At 27.5% G+C, this 22051-nt stretch overlaps 1 protein-coding gene across 2 annotated transcripts in view; it reads right to left on the bottom strand.

Moving 5' to 3' along the window:
* LOC142332349 (voltage-gated inwardly rectifying potassium channel KCNH6-like) overlaps positions 1-22051 on the bottom strand; it is a 792659-nt gene that overhangs the window by 261166 nt on the left and 509442 nt on the right. Inside the window, exon 1 of one of the 2 annotated variants that reach the window (XM_075378763.1) lies at positions 3871-4261. The exons of the other annotated variant lie outside the window; for it this stretch is intronic. Coding sequence (XP_075234878.1) covers positions 3871-4170 — 300 coding nt within the window. The 5' untranslated portion in view covers positions 4171-4261. Of the gene's footprint in view, positions 1-3870; positions 4262-22051 lie in introns of those variants that run through there. 2 annotated transcript variants of the gene reach the window in all.

Below are 22051 nucleotides of genomic sequence, written 5' to 3'. Positions count from 1 at the left end.
TTTCAATGTATCAGTCGCTCCGCAAAAGAAGTCCTCAAAGTCAGAAAAGCTGGAAAACCATATGATGATGAGCTTATCTAGATGAATTAAAAAAAAGCTTTGTTTATTTTACTAAATGATTTCTGGAAATTTAGAAACATATTTTTAAATCCTTGAGCTTAATCATCGTACCAAACTGAAGAAGCCGAAAATATATTTATTACTAAAAAGATATTGAAAACTGAAGACATAAAGAAAGCTGTGAGAAAAATAAAATAGGGAAATACATTTGTTAATTTAATCCAATTCAATCATCTTTTAGATTTAATGAAAACGTAACAGAATAATTGTCCCACTGAATCCAGTTTAAAGACTATGAACAGTTTCGGTTAAGAAGGCGCAAAGAAATAGAACATTGCTGTGATTTTTACACATCACTCCAGTTTCAAGAAAACTGTATGTAGGTGTTTTTTAAGATTAGGAGAATATTTCCCTGCTAATCAGTTTAGTTTCAGCATCGTTAGTCAATTCGGAGCAATGGTAATATTTTATTTCTGTTTCGTTTGTTATTTTTGTTTAAAAAAAATATGATATCCGCATTATTCTTTAAGTTTAGAAAAATTATTTTGAGAAAGAAGGGATCGGTCGGCTGACTTAGAAAAATGAACTAAAAACTCTCCGGTCTGAAAATAATATAGATACACAGTAAGATGGAAATTCCTCAATTCTATATTTTGCCGTCTACTGTATTTTATACACTTCTCAAACGTTTAAGAAATAATCGACGATGGTTTACCATTTTTATCGTCTTCGAGTGCAGTTGTAGTAGTTTAATGTAATTATCTAATTTTGAATATGTTTCATAATGTATTGAAACTTATTTTATATGTTTAATTGTATAAATAACGATAACGAAATTGGCATTTTTAATTGCTGTAGAAGTAATTTTGTAATGAATGATTATGTATATATGAATGGTTATTTTTGTGAATAAACCGATTTACTTCAAGTGGATGGGAGCGATTATACGAGTATAAGAAAACAAAAAAAAAACACCGTGAAAGTTTTAGAATATTACAGGATTTTCTCCATTACAATCATGCTAAAGATATAAAATTCGGTTATTATTCCAAAATTATCTTACAGCCCTAAAGTTTTGAATTCAGTTGGCGAATGTAAAGGACGATCGGGTTTTCAATTTTTAAAAAGGACATTCGTAATGTGTTTAAATTACACAAACCTGAATCTTGACGAGATAACTTATACCGAAAAAAACATAATTCTGACTTTATATTTTTAAGAACTCGAATGTGGATGGTCGTGGCACAAGTAATGTAAATAATATAAGAGGCTTTACATATTTGAACTCAAGTGGTATGATAAAAAATTGTATTTATTAAAGATTAAAAATAACAATTATTTTTAATAAAATAAAAAAAGTACTTTAAAATCTAACTAGCTTTAATCGTATGTATTTATACACATATATAACTTTTATATTAAGTATAACTTTAAACATTATTTCTGTACTCGGTGCATTGAAAGGCCGTGAACGCTAAAGATTTTAAACGATTTTACTCTATATTCATTTTATTCTATGTTCTGTTTTATTTATATGATTTGTAAGTGTGGTTTATTGATTTGTATTGTAAACTTGTTGAATTTTACAAATATAATAATGTATTATTATTAAACGCTTGGCATAAAATGGGAAGAAAACATTATAAATATGGTATGCAAATTAGAATGTACAAACGTGAATTAAAGCCATAGAAAGTTTGATTTCTTAATTCTTAAAAAAATATACAAAATATGCCTTACCGAAACTCTAATGATTTTAAGTAGAGCCTTCATTAAAAAATCTCTTATTAGATCTATTTGAATGAGAGTACATTTAAAATACAATACAATATACGTTAATCATAATCATTTCATTCATGTACAAAAAATAATAATTTTGCAAAATGCAGAACAACTTATTGTAAAATAAGGAAAAATAGTGCCTTGAAGAAAGTAATGTACTCTTCAGTAGCTACTAGAAAAGAAAAAAAACATATATATTTACAAACAAAAAATTATTTTATTTATTATTTTAAAACAAAAATGTAACACTGGCTTCATCATCACAGATTGCAGAATACGGTTGCTTACAAATAATGTAAAATCAGTTTTGTCACAAGCAAATTAAAAAACTCACAAACTTTACTCTGACTCTTTTTAGCCTTTCATGTACAACTTATTCGATTTATTAATTTCTCAAAAAATAGAATTTCTTTAGTAATAAATTGTGTAAAAGCATAAAAGTTTATAATCTATTTTCTATTAAAAAACAGAAATTTCTTACTGTACCTCATTAGTAAAATCATTATGAAATACGTGTTTATAAGGATATGTTAAAAATTTACGCTGATAAATGTAACAGTTCATTTAAAAAAAATAATACATAAATGAAATTAAAGTGGCAAAAATTTCTCCAGGTTTTTCTAAGTCTCTAAAATATATAATATACTAATTAATTTAATTTAGTTTAGGTTTCCAATAAAACACCTACAATATTATCCGCGAGGTGTAATAATTAAAAGGCCTTAGTGGTGGTGTAGATCAATTTATTTATTTTAGGTTTGAATGCAAAAAGATTAAATGTCTATAAATGTTTAGTATTATAAAAAAAAAAAAACAAACAAAAAAATTCTATATCCCAGAATTTTAACTGTTCAAATGATTTTCACCCAAAAAGTAAATGTAATGAATATGCTTATGCCACACATTCGATATTTAAAAAAACTTATTAACTAGTACTTGGGTATAACATACAGACATTTTTATCTCTGCGTTCCATGATTTGTATGAAAACTATAGCTTAGATTACTTTTGAATTAATATGTTTCATTCAATCACATTTATGACCAGAAAATTTAGTAAAATATTTCAAAATATTTTATTGTTTTTCTCACTGAAGAAAATGTGGTAAGGTTTACATAACGTAACACAATCACACACGGGTCAAGGCTTGTTCAATCTAGTGCAAACGAAACAACGCACCTCTAATGATAACATAATACTCCATTACAAGTGAAACCTTATGCTACTTTTAAAGAAAATTAAATAATTTTTTCTTGTTTTAATATGTCAGCTTAAATTATTAAACTTTGCAGGAACCATTTAAAGTAATTATGCAATTTGCAAAATTTATTTACTTCACAATTAACTTTGTATTTGTGTGTGTATATATATATATATATGGATGTATTCGCGCGCGTACGCATATGTGTACGTGCATGTGCGCGCGCGTTAATTACTGTGCTCAAGGCACGGATTTATTTTTAAAAAAGAAATGCCAGAAAGTAAAACATATTACAAGTTAGGCTTTGTACTACTTTATATAAACGGTTTAATTTTAAAACAAATGCAATTCAGTTGAACAGAAGTCACATAATTTTTGTTAAACTGAAATAAATTTGTAATTAAGGATGGTTTTTAAGGTTAGACAAAACTCTTCTAAGTATTATGTACATAGTACATAGTACTATGTACAACAGTATCATAGTTGTTGAGTTAATAAGAAGTGTTAAGTAAAATAAGTGGCATGATTTGTTGCGTACATACATAAATTTTTATTGGAATAGAAACACCGATTAACACCAGAAAAGAAAGAATTTGTATGATCTCAATTTTCATTAAAAACATTTTATTTACTTACTAAGTATATAAATCAATTTCAAATACGATTTATTTTTTTTTTGCTACATAAAGATTTTACAAAAAAATAAAAATAAACGATGAAATTCAGGAAAATTATTACTTTTGAAGACCCTCACAATTATTTTTTCATAATTTGTACATGCAGGGATTCATTTTTGTGTTTAGGTTTGTAGAGAATACCTCTTTGACCTCTTTGTTAGGTGATTTAAGAGAGAGACCACCATTGGTTTTTGAAGAAGAAGGTCTTCTGTCTTTAAAACTATGAGATTTTGTACTGGATGGACGTCTCGCATCCTTAACACTTGACCACTTGACTGTGGTACGGCCCGTTTCTGGATCGACAGCGACAAGAGAGCATCGATGGCTTTGGCTTCCTTTGAACTCATATTTACTGCCAGAACCACGAGTACTTCGCTTTTTACTGCCTTGGTCTGAACCCGATCCGCTTCCATTCCCTACGCGCTCCGCCTTTAATATCGGCACCTCCATTCGCACTACCCGGGACACGCACAACGCATTTGATCACTAGTACACTCGGCTGAGTCAGGCACGGTAAAAAGCAGCAACTTGATGTCGTGACATGGGCTGGCTTACTGTAGCTCGGGCTATCCGTAAACGCGCATGCTTGGAATCGCCCCACCCACCCACAGGACCTAAACATCTACATTGTCGTTTCACCCCATTCATGGAACAATGACAGTAAAAAATATTTTTCAAACGAGGACACTTGTTACATATTTTCATCATAAAACGATAAATATTAATAATTAAAAAATTTAAAGAGAAAATAAAAATCCTTTCTTTAAAAACATATATTAAATATTTTGACATCCAAATTTGACCTATTAGAAATTGAAAATCTTTAAAAAAAGAAATAAGGATTTGTGAGTGTGTTTGTATGTTTTTTGCGTGTGCTTGTGTTTATATTAAACAAAAATTAACTTACTACACATATAAATTTAATGTAGAGAAAATAATATAAATATACTTCTTTATTTAATATGTTAGCTTTCTTCTTTACATATGTTAGAACACAAAACTTCACAATCTTTCTCTAACCATTTTAAAAGTAATGTTAATAAAAAAAAAATTGCCAGAGTAACCAGTAATATATCACATAAACAGGCCGTGTAGTATAGACTGGTATAACATTTAAGTAAACGTAGAACAATTTTAGACACAACGAAATATTAAAAGATTTTTTTCTAATATAGTTTGAAGGTGATGATAGGTCTACTGTTAGTGATAAATAATGATTTTTGTGATATATTCTCATTAATTATTTAATTGTTCCAATTGTAAAATACGTTAAGAATTTTTATCGTTTTTAGATTAATTTATTACATTAAAGTTAGATACATTTTAAGATTTTTTTACAATATACTCGACTTTTAATATTACTGGATTTTTAAAATATTTTATTTACTTTCAGAAATGGACTTAAATGTTGTTGAATATTATGTAACAGAAATTTGTGGACAGGTTATGGAAAAGGTTACGAGCCAGAAGTAGTGAACGTTTATGATATTTTTAAAAAAAGATTTAAGATATAAATCGTTTTAAAAATATATGAAATTATGATTTCATATGAATTTTTAGTAATTATTTTCTTTTTCCTCACTAATGATATTTTGGATATTGTTGGATTGTAGGTATGTAGTTAACCTTTAAAGTTGTTATGAAATTCTTTAGTATGTTGTCAAATAGTACGATATTTGATCCGTTGCATCTGCTCGTCTAGTCTTCTGATCTTTTCAAACTTCTTTATTTTATGTACTTGTTTTTAATTTTCTAAATATCATAATTTTCTTGTTCCATTTAACAAGAAAAGTTGCTTTTTCGTATTATAACGTATGTTAAATGTTAATATTATTATCAATATAAGCGAATGAGCACCGCCTTTCTTCAAGTTTGCAATACTAATTACTTTTATTTGTACACTTTTCTTACATCTGTCGGTGAATGTGAATTCGGTCTGGCAAAAGTAGTAATCAAGATAATATACAATATAAAGTTATACTCGCGAATCATGTTTGTCAGTATGTGGTATATGTATATTACTTTGTTTCACATCTACTTTAGTTTGTCGATTCTGTTAATTATTTTTGTATTACTGAAGGCGATACTACGACCTTTTCTGAAACTGATCGCATTTTCATGTAGAAAGTAGGGGATGTGTTTTAGCGTTATTTATTTTTATTTCCTAGGAGTGATTTTAATTTTTTATTTTTATAACGTGTAGCTACAAACGTTTGATAAATATTTTATTATGTTGATTTATTCGTGAATAATGTGGGGTATAAAAAGTGAAAAATATCTGCATTTTTATGTTGTGTGGGGGGATTTTATACGTTGAGGGTAAATTTTCGGCTGAGGCGAGTTTTACAGGTATCGTACAATGTTTTTGTAACTTGTTTGAGTTATAGGAATTACCTAATTATTATTATAGTCTATTCGTTGTTAAGAAGTTAGCTGAGAAATAGAATTCACTCAAAGAGAGATACGACAAATGACCGTGATTCAAACCTAAATCCCAAAATCATGTTTAAAGTTTTCAAGAATCATGTAATGAAAAAAAGAACACTTTCACCAAAATCCCCTAAATTTTTAATACCGTACGATTTAACTATTTCAGATTTAAAAAAAAAATAAAAAATATTGTAATGTGTTTTAAGCCGTACATTTTTAACTATTTTTTTTTTAAATCTTTCATTTTAATAAAAAATAACCTTTTTGTGAATAATTATTGCTTTGTTTTCATCTTCAAAATTGGAACTACTAAGATATTTACTCTGAAAGGTGGAAACAGTTAAAATGAAAGTTTGGAAATCAGTAAGTTAGCAAATAAGGTCATATCCATCGTTCTTCAAAAAATAGGCAAAGATATTGCATTTTCTAAAAACTTTAAAAATACCCATTCGACTGAAAATTAGAATATTATAAGTATACTCGATTAAGATGTACCAAAACGTCAATTATATGCAACACCTCGAAGTTAATACGTTGATAATACATTATCTTTTACGATTAATAGAACAGCTCTGAAATACAAACTTCTTTTATTCGTAAAAGTTCTACTCGCCTAAATAATCCAATACTTAATTTTCAGAAAATATTCCGTTTCCCTATTCCGTATTCCTAAGATGTAATCATCCTATTTAAGATGTAATTGTTGTACGTTTTCATTTGTTTACTATTTTTATTTTTTTTTATTTTTTTATATACTTTTATCTCATGTGTTTTTACGGCTTTATGCTTTTTTATAACCTAAATCAGTTGGATTTATATTCTGTGTAAAATTAATTCAATTATTTGCTCCACTGGTTACTCCTTCAAAAATAAAAGCGAATATTTATAAACTATTAAAATTAGACAGTCTTAAAATCTTAGACAAACGCTCAAAAAATTATTATATTTTTAAATGGGCATCAATACACTTCCAAGTTTGTATCACTTCCTGATAGAAAATATTCAAATTTTGCCAAGATAAATTTTAAAAACAAAGAAAGGATTTCTAAATCTTAGAACTAATCATTTGGCTTTTTAGTATATTTTTTTTAGAAAAGAGTAGTAAATTTGCAGTCCCTTTCCTATCAAAGTCTTATTTAAATAATAAATATTTTTGTTTTTTGTATATGGAGGCTTATTTGTATATTCATGAGACAAAATCAGTAACCAAAAAATATTTTAAATATTTTAATTTTTTTCTCATAAAGAAAAAAATATAATTTGACATTATCAAAAGCTATATTATGGAAGTCACTTTTAAAAAATTTTACGAAAAAAAATGTTTCCTCTAATAAATTCTTCTCTCCCCACTGCTTGGTTTCAAAACACGCATTGTATGAAATAACTTCTTTATCTTTAAAATAAAATCATACTCATCATCGTCTAAGCTTTTGCAACGGAAGATATTTGGCAGTTTTGTTAATGATAAAAAGTGTGCACCCTTGTTTTACTGTATCCAGACACTGGTTAATCCATACTTTTTCACGTTTTTTTTTTGACATGCTTAAGTTTCATGTTCTATGTACGCAAAACTAGAGTTGTGGGTACAAATCTAAGCCCTATCTGTTACTATCTCTCATTAAACATTTCATACGTAGAAATTGTATCTTATTGGAAAAGTATATTAGTTCATATATTTATAATGTTTTCTATTGACAATGTACCTCCATAAAAAAAAAAATGTTAACATTAAATGTTAAAAACTTTCTGTATAATTTCAAATAATAATTTTAAAATAAGTCTTTGAAGTAGTAAATTAACATCTTTATTTTAAAGTTCATAAAATATTGATAAATTTTGCTCAAATATTTTCAGCTCCCACTTAATTCATTTATTCTAGGCTTTAATAATACAACAAAAATATTAATCGACTTTTTATATAGTAGTGCTACGATCAGTAAGTGTGACAATTACGACTTAAAATTTCCACGTGGGATATTCCACAATCTAACATATAAACTAATATTGGAAGGATGTATATTTTGGACAAGAAGTGAATGCGAATGAATTTTCAATATTATTAAATTTCATGAAATTCTATTAAAAGATTTGTATTTTTTTACTCGGTCTTCTGACTTAGAGCAAGTCCGAAATATATTGAATAATATGAGATTACCTTAAAGAAAAACGTATTATCTTACCTGCATTAAAAAATTTACTGAAACAATTTTAAAAATAAATATTTTCTGAATGTTATTTGTATTTAAAATTTAAAAAAATATTTTTTTTCTGGTTTTTGGTCAAGGAAAAGTTACATTTATTTTGTAGGAAAATAAAATAAGAAAAGGCGGTTGTGGTTTACTTAACGAATATCTAAAATTCTTTTCATTAGACTTTCCAAAATTAAGATAATTACTTAGTATATTTAAGAACAAGCCTGAGTTAAAACACTTCCGATACTTAAGGCTAAAACGATTAAAATTTGAAAAAATAAATTATAAATGCTTGAGATTAGAATTTACAACTTATCTGGTAATCCAGTTTCTGAACAAATAACTTACCGTGATATTAACCGAAACAGATGGATTTTTACCAAAGAAGAAAATTAGTTTGTTACTTTAGTTTCTTTACTTTCTTATTTCTCTTTTTTATCTATTTGAAAAAAAATTGCAACGTTCATAATAGAAAAATAAAATAAAATAAGAAAAGGTTGTTGCGGTTTACTTAACGAATATCCATGATTTTTTTTCATTAGACTTTCCAAAATTAAAATAATTACGTAGAATATTTAAGAACGACAATAATTTTATTATTCAAATAGAACAAATAATTTGGGATAACATAAATCTTAATAAATAGTTTTATTCGGTTAAACAATTTTAAATATTATTATATACTAGCAGTTCCGGCAGTGCTTCGCTATTAGAGTATTTATATATAGATTAAATGAACACAATTGGAAGTTTGATAAAACATTAACAAAGAGAACATTACGGAACTTCACAAAATTTAAACTTTCCCTATTCCTTTTTCCCTCCTTTTCATTTTTAAGATATTCCCCTTTCTCTTTCCCCATGTCCCCTTTCCCCCTTCCTTCCCCAATTCCCTTTCACCCTTTCTCTTCCCCTTTATTTTTTCTCCTTTCATCCTTCCATTTCCATTTTCCCCTTCTTCTCTTTTTACCTTCTTCACTGTTACCTTTTTCAATTTTTCCCTTTTCTGATTTTTCCCTTTCCCTTTTCCGACTTTTCCCTTTTTCTCCGCTCGTAAATCCGTCCAGTAGTTTTTGGTCTATAGCGGACACATAAATCGGAAATATTGAAATGGAATCGTAAAATCTTTAGTATAGCGTGTGTCGCTTTTATGTCACGACCAACAAATAGCGCTGCTTTACAAAAAAATCACGGTTTTACCTGTCACAGGTGTGAAATATTAGGTATATAAATAGTAGGCTTTTAAAAACACGCGCGTATTCGAATGCAAGTTATGTCAAAATTTCAAAGCAATCGGTGTAGAACATTCGGAGATTTAAAATTTTGAACAAACGAACATTTACATTTTTATTTATATAGATTATTTATTTCAGAAAGTCTACATTATGCAAAACTCTTGAACAAATAAATTTATCGTTTAGACTTTTCCAGGAAAAAAATAAAATAGATTATTGAATCCGAAAACGCAACTTAGAGAATGAGCATTATTGTAATTCCTATATCATAAAGGTTTTGCTGCAGTTCTTTCAGGAATAAAGATTGAAATGAACAAACTAGAAATGCTTGAAAGAAATGAAAAGTTGAAGGGATTTTGTGCATCTTACCGGAAATAATTTGGATTTAGCGACTAAGAGTCTTGCATCATGAGTGGATGAAAAAGCAGAAGCTAACTGAAGTGTAACTTTCAGAAGTAGATTAAAATGTACATTGTCGAATAAATCGAAGCTTATTCGTCAGACACAAATTATTATTGTATAAATAATCTGAATGATTTCAATTAGTCTTTTGTTTTTTAGTAGTCAATCAATTTTCTGGTTACTTTACAATTACGTGATTGGGTATTTCTATTTCATTAATTATTTGGGTTTTTTTAAAACTAATAAAGTAACAGAAAATATTTATGGTACAATAAAATATCTTATTTTATACATTTACTAAAGTATGTAGCAGACATAAATGTAGAAAAGTGATTGTAAGCCCAATACGTATATCAACTGAATATCTCAGTGGAATAAATTAATTTAAATTTAATTTATTTACATTTTAAAAGTGTAAGATTAAAAATGTGTATAAAATGTTTTCATTAATTAAAAGAAATTTAATTAATTTGTAAGTTAAGAATAATCAAAATTAAACATGTTAAATACTTAAATAATTAATCAAAATGTGCAAAATTAAATACGTTTTTTATTATTTAAATACTGTAACCGTAATACAAATACGCCAATAAATTACGAGTTTCTTATAAACAATTGGACTAATCTTTGTTTTTCTTCAGAATGTACAGTATTACCACACTAAGACAGTATCATATCGTACTAAATAATTTTACTGAGGTGTTAAGTTTACTAAAAACTGAGCAATAAATTTGTATTATTACTGTATTCGTATAATTACTATTATTCTATTCAGTTTCGTAATCAAATTTTTTTTTACATTTCTAGAATTAATTTTTACGATTCTATTAAACATTTTCACGCACCCGGATTAATCGTCACCAATATTATTTAATAAATAATACCAAAAGGTTATGCAAGAACATAAATAGAGTGTTTAAAAAACCGTTACAAAAATTAGGGGATGGTTCCCTTCATTGAGATAAAGAAAGAATAATTAAAAGTAATAATAAGTGATATATGTACCTTACCAGGAAATAAGTGTTACGTACTCGAGATCTTTCGGTTTTTTCAACCAATCATCAGGGGTTAAAAATTAAACTTTAAAAAACCCCAAACTTTATTTTAACTTTTCAATTTACGTCAAAAGTTAAAATAATTAAGTTAAAAGTTAAAATACAGTGATGAATGTTATACAGTGATGAATGTTTGAATGTTAACAGTATACAGTTGCATGTTTGAGTATGCTGTTAACATGTAAACAGTCATGACTGTATACGTAGTTTAACTTTTGACTTAATTATAATATTTTAACTCCTGATGATGGTTTGAAATAACCAAAAGATCTCGAGGACTTGACACTTATTTGCTGGTAAGGCGGATATATCACTTATTATTACTTTTAATAACGCTTAGTTTACCGGCTTCCTGCCATTTTGTATTTTTAACGTAAAAATTTATTTCTTAATCAATCTAGATTAAAAGATTTTAATTAATAAAAAACTTACATTAAAACTAAAATATTAATATGTATTATTGTAATATTTTCAATATTATAATTTATTGCATGATAACATTAATTAAAAGTTTTGATGTGGACACCACATGAGTTTGTTATACGCCTATTAAATTACATATAAATATTTTTTTCTTTTTTTAATGAAAAGCACATGAAACCTTATTTCACTAATAACTTCTGAATTTTTTCATTTTTTTATGTTATTATTGAATTATTTCTTGTTAAAATGTTTTTACAATCAGAGGTTAATAATTATTAATAAATCAATATATCTAAATTATAAAAAAAAGTTAAAAAAAGCAAATTACGTCGGATTCGAATCTATGTACCTTTCCATTGTAAGATCCAAATATTTCATTAATTAAAATTTTATTTGGCTATAACTCTGGAACCAAAGAAAATAAGTTCCAGTTATGATATAAAGTTGAAAAGTCTCAATGAGAACTGCAGTTAAGAAAAAGTTAAGAACACAATTTTTTTGGATTTTGGGCTTTTTGGATATTTTTTGTCAAGTACAAATTGCAATCAAAAGGAAAGGTACACAACTAGATGTTACAGCAGTCCTAATTCCAAAATTTCAACATTCAACAGCTAATCGGTTTTGAGTTATGCGATATACATACGTACAGACGTTACGCCAAGATGATTAAAAATGAATATTACCGTTGAAATCGGAAAACCGAAATTTTTCGCGATTACAATACTTTCTTGCACTTCGTACAACAAAGTAGTTACTCCAATTTAGATTGTCGAGTTATTTAATTTTATTCGGAAGGAAATGAAAACTGGTTTTTAATCTACAGTGACTAAGGTGTCATTTTCTTCTAATGAAACTCTTAAAATGTTTTTATAAACATAACATTTAAACAAACCAGAGGTTGTATTGACAATTAAAAAGTTTAAATGGCCGCCAATTTTAAATGGATTGAGAGATCAGGTTCATTATTAAATAAATTACGTATTTCATCTCGATACGATTAACCACACATGAGAAATAATATTTTTATTAAAAATGCAGAATGACGGATAGCCGATAAAATAAGCGTTTCTGGACATATGTTGATATTAAGTTTCGTCTTTATTTTAATGTGGGACTATCCCCTGAATCTTGAAACGGTTTTTATAAACACTGTACCTAACTCTATAAACGTAGAAACACAAATAACATGTAATTTGGTATTATATCTAAATTAATAAAATAACCTCTTATCCGCCGATTGTTTAAAAGAATGAATCAATTAGAAATTACCGTCGGAAAATGCTGGATTATCTCTAGAAATGAATACCCATAAAAGTAGCTTAAAAATTAAATTGTGTAGTTCATTCCTCGTCATTCTGTCCGCATGGACATAAATCCTTAATGTTTATTTAAATGTTTCCTGTTCCCTTCAGGTTTTACTAAGATAGCAAAGAATCACTGACAGGTTATTATTTCTATTTTATTTCAACTGAATTTGTAAATATTTAAGTGATTACACCACACTGTATCCTATCAGAAAGAAAGCAAAAAATAACAACTTTAAAAGTAAAATAATTCTAAAAAATTTCAATTGCAGCTCTTGCAGCTCTGTTGGAAAAGTATACTCGTATTTTTTAAAAAGTTATTTAAGTAATAATAATAAAAATAAAGTAATGTGTAGTGAGCCTATCTGGTCTTATTTTAAATTTCTCCGAACATAAACTCATATAAAGTGTGAGGATAAATAAGTAAATAAACATGAGGATAAACTGAGATAAATAAATATGTACTATTATTTTATAGTTTTATTATTGTAAAGGTAATCAGAAGTTTTGACTAATAATTTATCAGTTTAATTAATTTAACTAGAACTAATGTGAATTAATGACAAAAATTATCTTATTTATTTCTCACTACAGACTGATACGGACATTTAGTAAATTTCAGTTTTAATAATCTTTCGTTTCTGTTTACGATAAATATGTCACATAATTTTTTTTTGTCTCGTATAAAAAAAAAAGAAAAGAAGAAAGTTTCCAATCTGAATTAGTGTGATAAAATTACTTTGTTTACATTCTATAATTTCTGTTACTTTAATTAAAACTATTTGGTTGATTCTGTTTTTAAGTAACATTAATTCATGAGTCTTTAATAAAATTTAGGTGAAGAAACTAGTTTACTTTAATGTTTGTTTTATTATTTTACAAGCGAAATTATACGTCTTAATAAAAGAAAAAAAAAAATTTATTTTTTGTAAAAAAATCTGGGATAAGACATTCTGTTTGTAGATTTTTTCACACTCTTTTTAAACAAACCTTGGAGTTAAATAACTTTTAAGAAATGAAATGAAACTGCTAAGTTTTTGTGAAAACGAAACTTTTGAAAATCAACGTATGTAATCCAGTACGGTTAATTACTAATGTAAAGAGACGTTAACTTAGGTAGATTCCATCTATTGATAAGCTTAATTGCTAAAAATGGAAGTCCAGTTTGGTTATACTAATTTAACACCTAAATAATTAGCACCTATATAATTTTTACGTTTTATTCAAATGATTACTACATAATTTTATACAATTATTTTCATTTAAACGAGCATGTTAGATTGGATAGTTGTTTAAATTTATTATTAATCTAAGTTTGGAAAAACAAAAACAGAATTCCGTTTTGAAATAAAAGTGAGTCATTTATAAAATATATAATTGACTTTTTTATTAAAAAAACCATCAGCTATAGATGTGCGAGAATGTTTTTTTAGATTTTTTTTTTTTATTTACTCAAAAATTTTATTTTTATTATTTTTTTCTTGTTAATAATTTTAATTTGTTTCTTTGTTATAGGTTTCTTGTTCTTAAGGTGTTAAATGCCCCGTTGAACTAGAGTTTTGTTCAAAGAATATTACAGAAGCATATGACTGAACAGACTAAAATCTTGCTTTCAATAAAATTTGGATTTTTTGGTAGATTTTCTTTTAAATAAATGTTTGTGTGATCAGAATTTTCCTAGAATAAAGCTCTTAAGGAAGAAAAGAGAATTTTTCAAGCAGGATCCACAATGGTGTACCTTATCTACTACAAACACCCCTAACTAGTGTTCTAAATTAGTGAACAACCTCTCAGCTGCTGCAGAATTCCCTCCGCTGTGCTAATGATGTAATGTTGCAAACAAACGAATCCTACCCGTAGAGATATGACCAGACGTTGCCGATCACACTCATAAATCTTTCGAGAAGTTGGATCTATAAGTAATATACAAAGTGCAGTATAATGTAATTAAAATAAAGCAAATACATAAATCAAAGACGATGTAACGAAAGAACTGATGACTATTTTTGAATAATTTTTTTTAATTTTACTGATAAATAATTATGAATTTTAAATTTAATAACGAGATTGCATTGTATTGCTTCAATAACATATATGGATAATAGAATAATAAGATTGAATTCACTATAAAATTAAATTAGTAAACCTGTTTAGCATCCATAATATTGAAACTGATGGTAAAAATTTATTATATATACAGCGAATAACATGTTACATATTTAACGATTCTGTTGTCAAGAGAATGAGGAAAATGAAACACAAACTAATTATTACATAACTGCTTAAAATCTATCCCTTCAAAAAAATCATATACATATATATGTAAGGAATACAACTAAATTCAGTCGAAATATTTTAATAACCAGTAAATGTTAAAACACTAACTGGCAAGAGGAACATATAAAATCTGTACATGTGTAACTGTACATGAGTAACATATAAAATCGATTAGTGAAACGGTGTGTCGTTTCACCGTTCACCGGTGTCTACGGTGTACATTGTGCACGATTCATTTTTTACAGGTTAAAAATCATCTGTATTTCATTGGGCGAAGCCTGCTGATGTGCAATAATATATTTATGACAAAAAAGGAAGTGATGTAAACCTCTTCACTCCTCTCTTTCCCTATTAAGTCTGGCTTCATAATGGTTATTTCTGAGAATGGTTATACCATTTTTAGGAATATTGTACCTGTATCTTATTGTGTATTGATGATTTGCTTATGATACCTAACAGCATTAAAAACTATTAAAAATTCTTCGGGAGAATTTCGTAAACATGAAAAATAACTTCGTTACAGAAATTATAGCTAAAGGCAATACTGATTTTACCAACTGCGTTAATTTCATTAATTACTGATTATATACTAACTACGACTAATTATAAAATTTTATCTCCCACTTTAAGTGTGCTGATTAAATTAAGATAAAATATCTCAAAATTAAATCCGTAGCATTAAAAAAAATCAAACTTGCGCTAATTTACATGTTATTGATATTCATATAAAATATGCTACCATAATAAACATCGTTAAAGAGGAAAATAACACATTCTATCATCCAAAAGGCAATCTATTTTGAAGTAAGAGATTTTATAGAACTAATATCGTAAAGACGACTTTAATTTTGAGACTTTTAATAAATAAAACGGTAAGACTATAATAAATATTCTTTTATTTATGAGACGTACGAAAAATGAAAAGTAAAACAATACAGATAAAAGTAATATTTTGTAGTGAAGAGTAATATTTATTAAAGAACATTTTCCCTAGACGAATGTAAGGAGTAGGGATGAGTGTGAGCCGGTAAATCGATCTGTTCACCCACTTCAGTGCATAGCTTTCGCGCAGCTAACCAAAGCCTCAGTGCCACTATTTTAAGTTGCGTAAATGCTGCTCAAATAAAAAAAACAATAATAAATAATAAAAGAGCACAGTGTTTTATATTAAAATCGTCAAAACAAACCATATATTAACACAAATTTAATGTGCGAGTACTATACTGTAAATACAATACGGTATATTCTTGACTGATAATCTTTAGGTGATGGGGAACAGTATACTACAGAAGATTTATCTTGAGGTGCAATATTAACACTACTTCAAACTATATCAGTTATAGTTTTGCCTATCAGTTTGAAACTTAATAAATTGTTTCGAGTCACCACAAAAAAAAATTAATATCGTCTTATTTTATTTCCCGATTGCGTTATGTTTTCTCACGGAATTTCAATTTACTATCTTTAAAAAAAATCTGAAAGAAAACCAAAAAAAAATTTCTATTTTGAGAGGTTTCAACATAACTCAATTTTACGGTCGTGTGAGATGTGCAAAAAATTGAACAAAAACTGAAAAGACCTTCTAGCAACCGGGGACGAGACGTATGCAAAAAAAAATAATTCTTTACATATCTATGCACAAGTAGCTTATCTGGATTCATTGATGGCTATTTTGTATGTCTACAAATAATTATTCATGAATGCATTATTTTAGAGTTATATTTGAGTTAGATTATTTGAGTTAGATTATTAAACAGTAAATCTAATCATTTTTTTACTTCGATCGTGTTATCCAGATAACATTTATATCATAAAAGATTTGTATAAGAAGTTTGTATGGTTATAAGTATTTTAATCGTTTATCAATATTTATAATTATCCCTCCTTTCACATTTATAATTTCCATTCCCCGTTCAAGTTTTCTGTTTAGAAAACAGTGGTTTTCAATCGTAATAACGAGGAATTATAATAACCAAGAATCAAAAGTAATTCTTTTCAATGGATCAGCCTAAAAGTCATATAATCTTTTTGAATGTAAATAGTCTAGATAAATATATTACTTATATCCGTTGTGGTATCACATTTTTTTTTTTCATGAAATCTTGCAATACTGTACTAAGTTATTCAAGAAAAAGAAGAGTTTAGGTTGCGCTTTGCTTTTAGAAAATGTATTCAGTTATTCATAAGTAATTTTTAAAATTTCATATTTATTATCGCTATTCTAATATGAAAAATATTTGAAGGTAGCCTTCAAATATTTTTATTCATTTGCATTCAAGTATACAAATGTATAGTAGGTGTATAACTGAAGTTTTCCATTAAAAATCTCCGTGTACATCAATTCTGTAAATAAATTAATCTCCTGCTGGAAGGTAAAGTTTTCATTCTTAAAGTCCTCATCAGAGTAAAACGTGCTTAGTGAGTAGTGTTTGGAGCAGTCAATCAATATTAACCTACGCGGCAGAGTACAGTAGGTCCCCAACCTTACCAACATCGTAATAACACGTTCGAAATTTTTTTTAAAATGAAAACTGAGTTACTTCCATTTTACTGAAATTGATCCGAGTATGTTTTAATCTAAACTTAACTAGGTTGTTCATGTTAATAAATTTTATACTTCTGATTTCACTAAAGTGCAAGTCGGATGCGTTTTAAAATGATTTTAAATTTATTATTGATATCTTCATATTTACCAACAAATAAAACAGCATTGTAAATACTGGACTAGAATCGTTACATTTGATCGTGTTTAAAATACTCTGCCGAATATGCTGATAGATATAATTATCACTCGCAATAGTGTTGTGGCGGCGGTAGCGACAGCAAGTTCGAGTCGCAAGACTACTATTATATATGATACATATATCTGAGGGAGATTGTAGCTATAATTAGCGTGTTACTTTGTAAACCGTTGCTGCAATTTATTTTTTATTATTCATTTGTCATATACCTCATCTTATTTAAAATTACTTTACTGTTAAATGTTTTTTTGCTTTACATATAAATATGTACTAAGATTAAAAAGTACGGCAATCATCAAAATAAGGCTTATTTTATACATTCAATTTTTTATCGATGTCTAGTAAAACGTATGATCAACACTACTATAAACTATTGTTGTCACATTGCAAAAATTAAGTTGAAAATGAAAAAAATAAACAAGTCATTATTATTTAAATTATATGTTATTTCAAACATGTTTTTTTACTTTTTTTTCAAAAAAAGTAAAATAATGTGTTGTTTACCTGATGAATTATATGCAAGTCAGAACAAAAAAGACATAATATTTACGATTTTAAGAATAATACACACGACTATTTCTTCAAAATCAAGAAGCAGACATGTATAAAAACAAACCTTGCTCAGCTTATGAATTTTTAGTGTAATGAATAATAGTAATAAGTTTGCAAGATTGTTAGAAAGCATGACGGTATAGATTAGTGTAAAAAATGTATTGATAATTCATCGATCCATGATTGTGGATCATTAATCTTCAATGTTGTGATGCCATCACATTGAAGATCGATGGATTTTTACACGTGAAATTTAGTTAGAAAAATTTAAAGATAAAGTAGAGCGGACAAATAAAACATATATATATATTTCATTTAGTAATAATAGTAATAATTATAGTTATAGTTTAGTAATAATAATGATAACTATAACAAGCCGCATAAACAATTTTTATGCGGTAATGAAAGAAAGAAGAAAATAAACAGTATTTTTATTCATATTGAGCATATTAGCGTTTTAGCCGTCGTGTCAGTTGTATACGTCTGACAACGCATCTTGAACAAGCCTGTGTGACTCAATTGATGCCATCTGTGATTCCGTCTGATGCAGACCTGAGATATGACTCAATTGTCACATCTCAGGCCAAGGTATATAAATTAACATATCTTTATAGAGCACATGATTTTTAATATCATTATGATTCTCGTAATAGGAGAAATACTAATTTAAGGGCTGAAATCAGTCGTATCTGACTTACACGGCTATCTCTGAAATGTGTTTTTATCCGGATCGTATTTGCCAGCTAATTTTAATCAGCTCTACAATATCAGTTTGGAAATAGCTGATTGTTTAGCATGTTGTTACGTTAGTCGTTAGATTTTAGAATGGAATTTAACATTTTAAATTCCATTTTGCTTTATGAACACTATTTTTCATAATGTATTATTGTTATGATAACAATAATAACAAATTATTAATAAAGAATAATAATAATACATTAGAAAGCACGTTTTATGGTAGTTGTACACCTCTTAGATCATTCTTATCAAAGAAGCATACTTGCGGTACAGTTCAAAAATACTTTCTGCGTGATCATCTACCCACAGATTAAAAATGTGTATTATAAGCAACGTCTTTCCAAATGGCATAATTATTTTTAGATGCAAAATTGAGAGATATTATTCTTATCTACATTGTACAGTATCAGTATCATAAAGGCAATCAAGTTATGGTGCGGAAGTTAATCAAGAATTTAACAAAAAAAAAGTAGGCTTGGCAATCAAGCTATTCATTGAATATGAATGTATTTATGCACAAATGCAAAAGGTGGGATTTAAAAAATAAGACAGTTTGTGATAAATGTAATGGATGCGAAAGTTAAACAGAAAAGAATCTGGTATATTCAGAGCAATAAGAGTAATGAAAGAAAGAGGATAGACAAGTGTTCTGTTAGATAAGCTCTTACCGGACGTCCTTTATGCGTGTGTGCTGCTGAGTCTCGGTAATTAAAAAGGAGAACCTACGTATAATCGACCCGCCAGAGATGACCTTACTCATTAGAAAGCTTCAGCCGTTCGTACATGAAACCGTCAATACTCAACTATCAACATCGTCTTTTCTGAACGGTTAAAACAAGTCACGTAAAAATCAGTTTGATGAAAAAAAGCTTTTTTATATAAAATAAGTAAAGTAAAATAAAATAAAAAACTATAGTCATCACTAAAATATTTTAGTTCAATATCATCATTTCTTATAGCAAAAAGAAATACTAATAAATAAAATAAATACATTAATAATAATTAGGCAAATAGGAATGGTTAATATTCTAGTTAATTAAACTTTATAAAATATTATGCTAGTTAGTAAGGAATTGAGGGCAGTGCAATTGAAGCCAGCGTTATGTATGTAGTTAAGATTAAGTTACATAGCTTATGAATTATTCATACCTCATTAGGTAGTTGTACTTTTGAAAGGAACAAGATACTTTTCTGCTCGCATCTTTAGCATTTAGCCTATCGACATTCTAATAACAACCTAATATTAAATGTTAAACATATCATAATCTTTAATATATTCGTTTTGTGTTTATTTGGAATGAAATATTAAGAACTCCTTAATTCGGTTAATTAAATTTCAGTTTCACAATCTCCAAATATCAAATTAAATCACCGTTCTACTTTTAATTTGCGTTCTTATTAAAACACGGTTTTTGAATTCTGTAAAATAAAAATAAATCAAAAAATACTAATATGAAGGATTACCGTTGAGAGGAAACGTTCTTTTGGTTAAATCTGAAAATTTTTAAAAATTTAACGGTAACGAATTAATTTCAAAACTAATAATAACTAGGAAAAAGGCAGGCCTACGGCCCGCCGCGTCCTGAACATTTTTAACTGTTTCTTGGGTTCTGATTTTTTAACGCAGCTCTAACTCCAATAGTTTCCTTTTTTATCCCCAAAACACAATATAATTTTAGATAAGTATATTTTATAAGTTTGAACGAATGAATCGTTTGTGCGCTGCGCGCAGCCGCTAGGCGCACCACTATTAGTTCGCTCTGCGCCAATAGTAGCTAAAATAAAAATATAAGCACATATAACGACCCAAGCAACATCCTTTTTTATTGATAGGAATTTAAATTCTTGTTTACATAAATAATATTTTTTATTTTCGCTAGATAAAAGAAGTTACGAAAAAATAAGCCATCTTTTAATCCCTTACTAGGGGTGGGGGGGGGTATGACAAATAAAAATATGAACTTTTAAAGACGTATTCCTCATGTTCTTTTATGTGCGCCGCATAGGATTCTTATTTTTTTTCTTGATCAAGAATAAGTAACTTGTGTCTGGTATTTTAAAACCCCTGTAAGTGTTTCAAAAGCGACTTTGTGTCTTATATAAGGATTACCTATTTCACTAACAGACAGAAAAACAGTTTAATCTTAACTGTTTATTTGCAAGAAAGCCCATTCTTTTAAAAGAGCACGTAGCTCTTGTCAGTGCTGTTTTAAATAGTTATTAAAAAAATTAATTCAAAATAACTAAAAGCAACGAAACATTAGAGAAAAATAAATAAGGATATAAATAAAGTATTACAAATATCATTGCAAACTATTGTAGGCTACGTATTAAACAAATAAACACCAAAATATTGATTGAATCTTACTTTAGGTGGTTGAAGTAACATTATTATTTTTAATACAGACAGCCCAAAATATGCAAACTTCAAGGAAAAGTTTTATTCGTATCTTTACTTAATGTAAAATAGTGCCAACTAAGCAGATCATATTGGAAGATTCATATTTACTTGGTCCGAATAAATTTACACCTACCGCATGAATCTAGGATATAAACAATTGTATAATTATCGCAATTTTCTAAACGATTAAATTTTATTCATATAAAAAAATTAATTGGTTAATTGAAAGCGAAAAGTAAACACAATACAGCGATAGAAGAAAATAAGCATAATAAAATTTGTAATGCAGTTAAAACATAAATAAATTAAAAATAGTTAAAATGAACGAAAAATATACTTGAAAAATGAGTGTATCTGTCAAAAGTTTGATAAATCTGTGTAAAAGTAAGATGCTCCGTTTTAGTATCTCAATTTCATCCAAAATAGAACGCGCTTAGAAAACAGGTAGGTGGTAAATAAATAAATTTAAAAAAAATTGCCGTAGCTTTTATATTTTAACATACACTAGAATAAACATGACAAACAGAATTTTAGACTAAAGTCAATGTGGCTTCACTTTCAGATAAAGAAGACATAAAAAA

This window comes from Lycorma delicatula, chromosome 1 (assembly GCF_047948215.1).
Source record: "Lycorma delicatula isolate Av1 chromosome 1, ASM4794821v1, whole genome shotgun sequence".
Lineage (NCBI taxonomy): Eukaryota > Metazoa > Arthropoda > Insecta > Hemiptera > Fulgoridae > Lycorma > Lycorma delicatula.
This window is presented reverse-complemented; position numbering and strand designations above follow the sequence as displayed.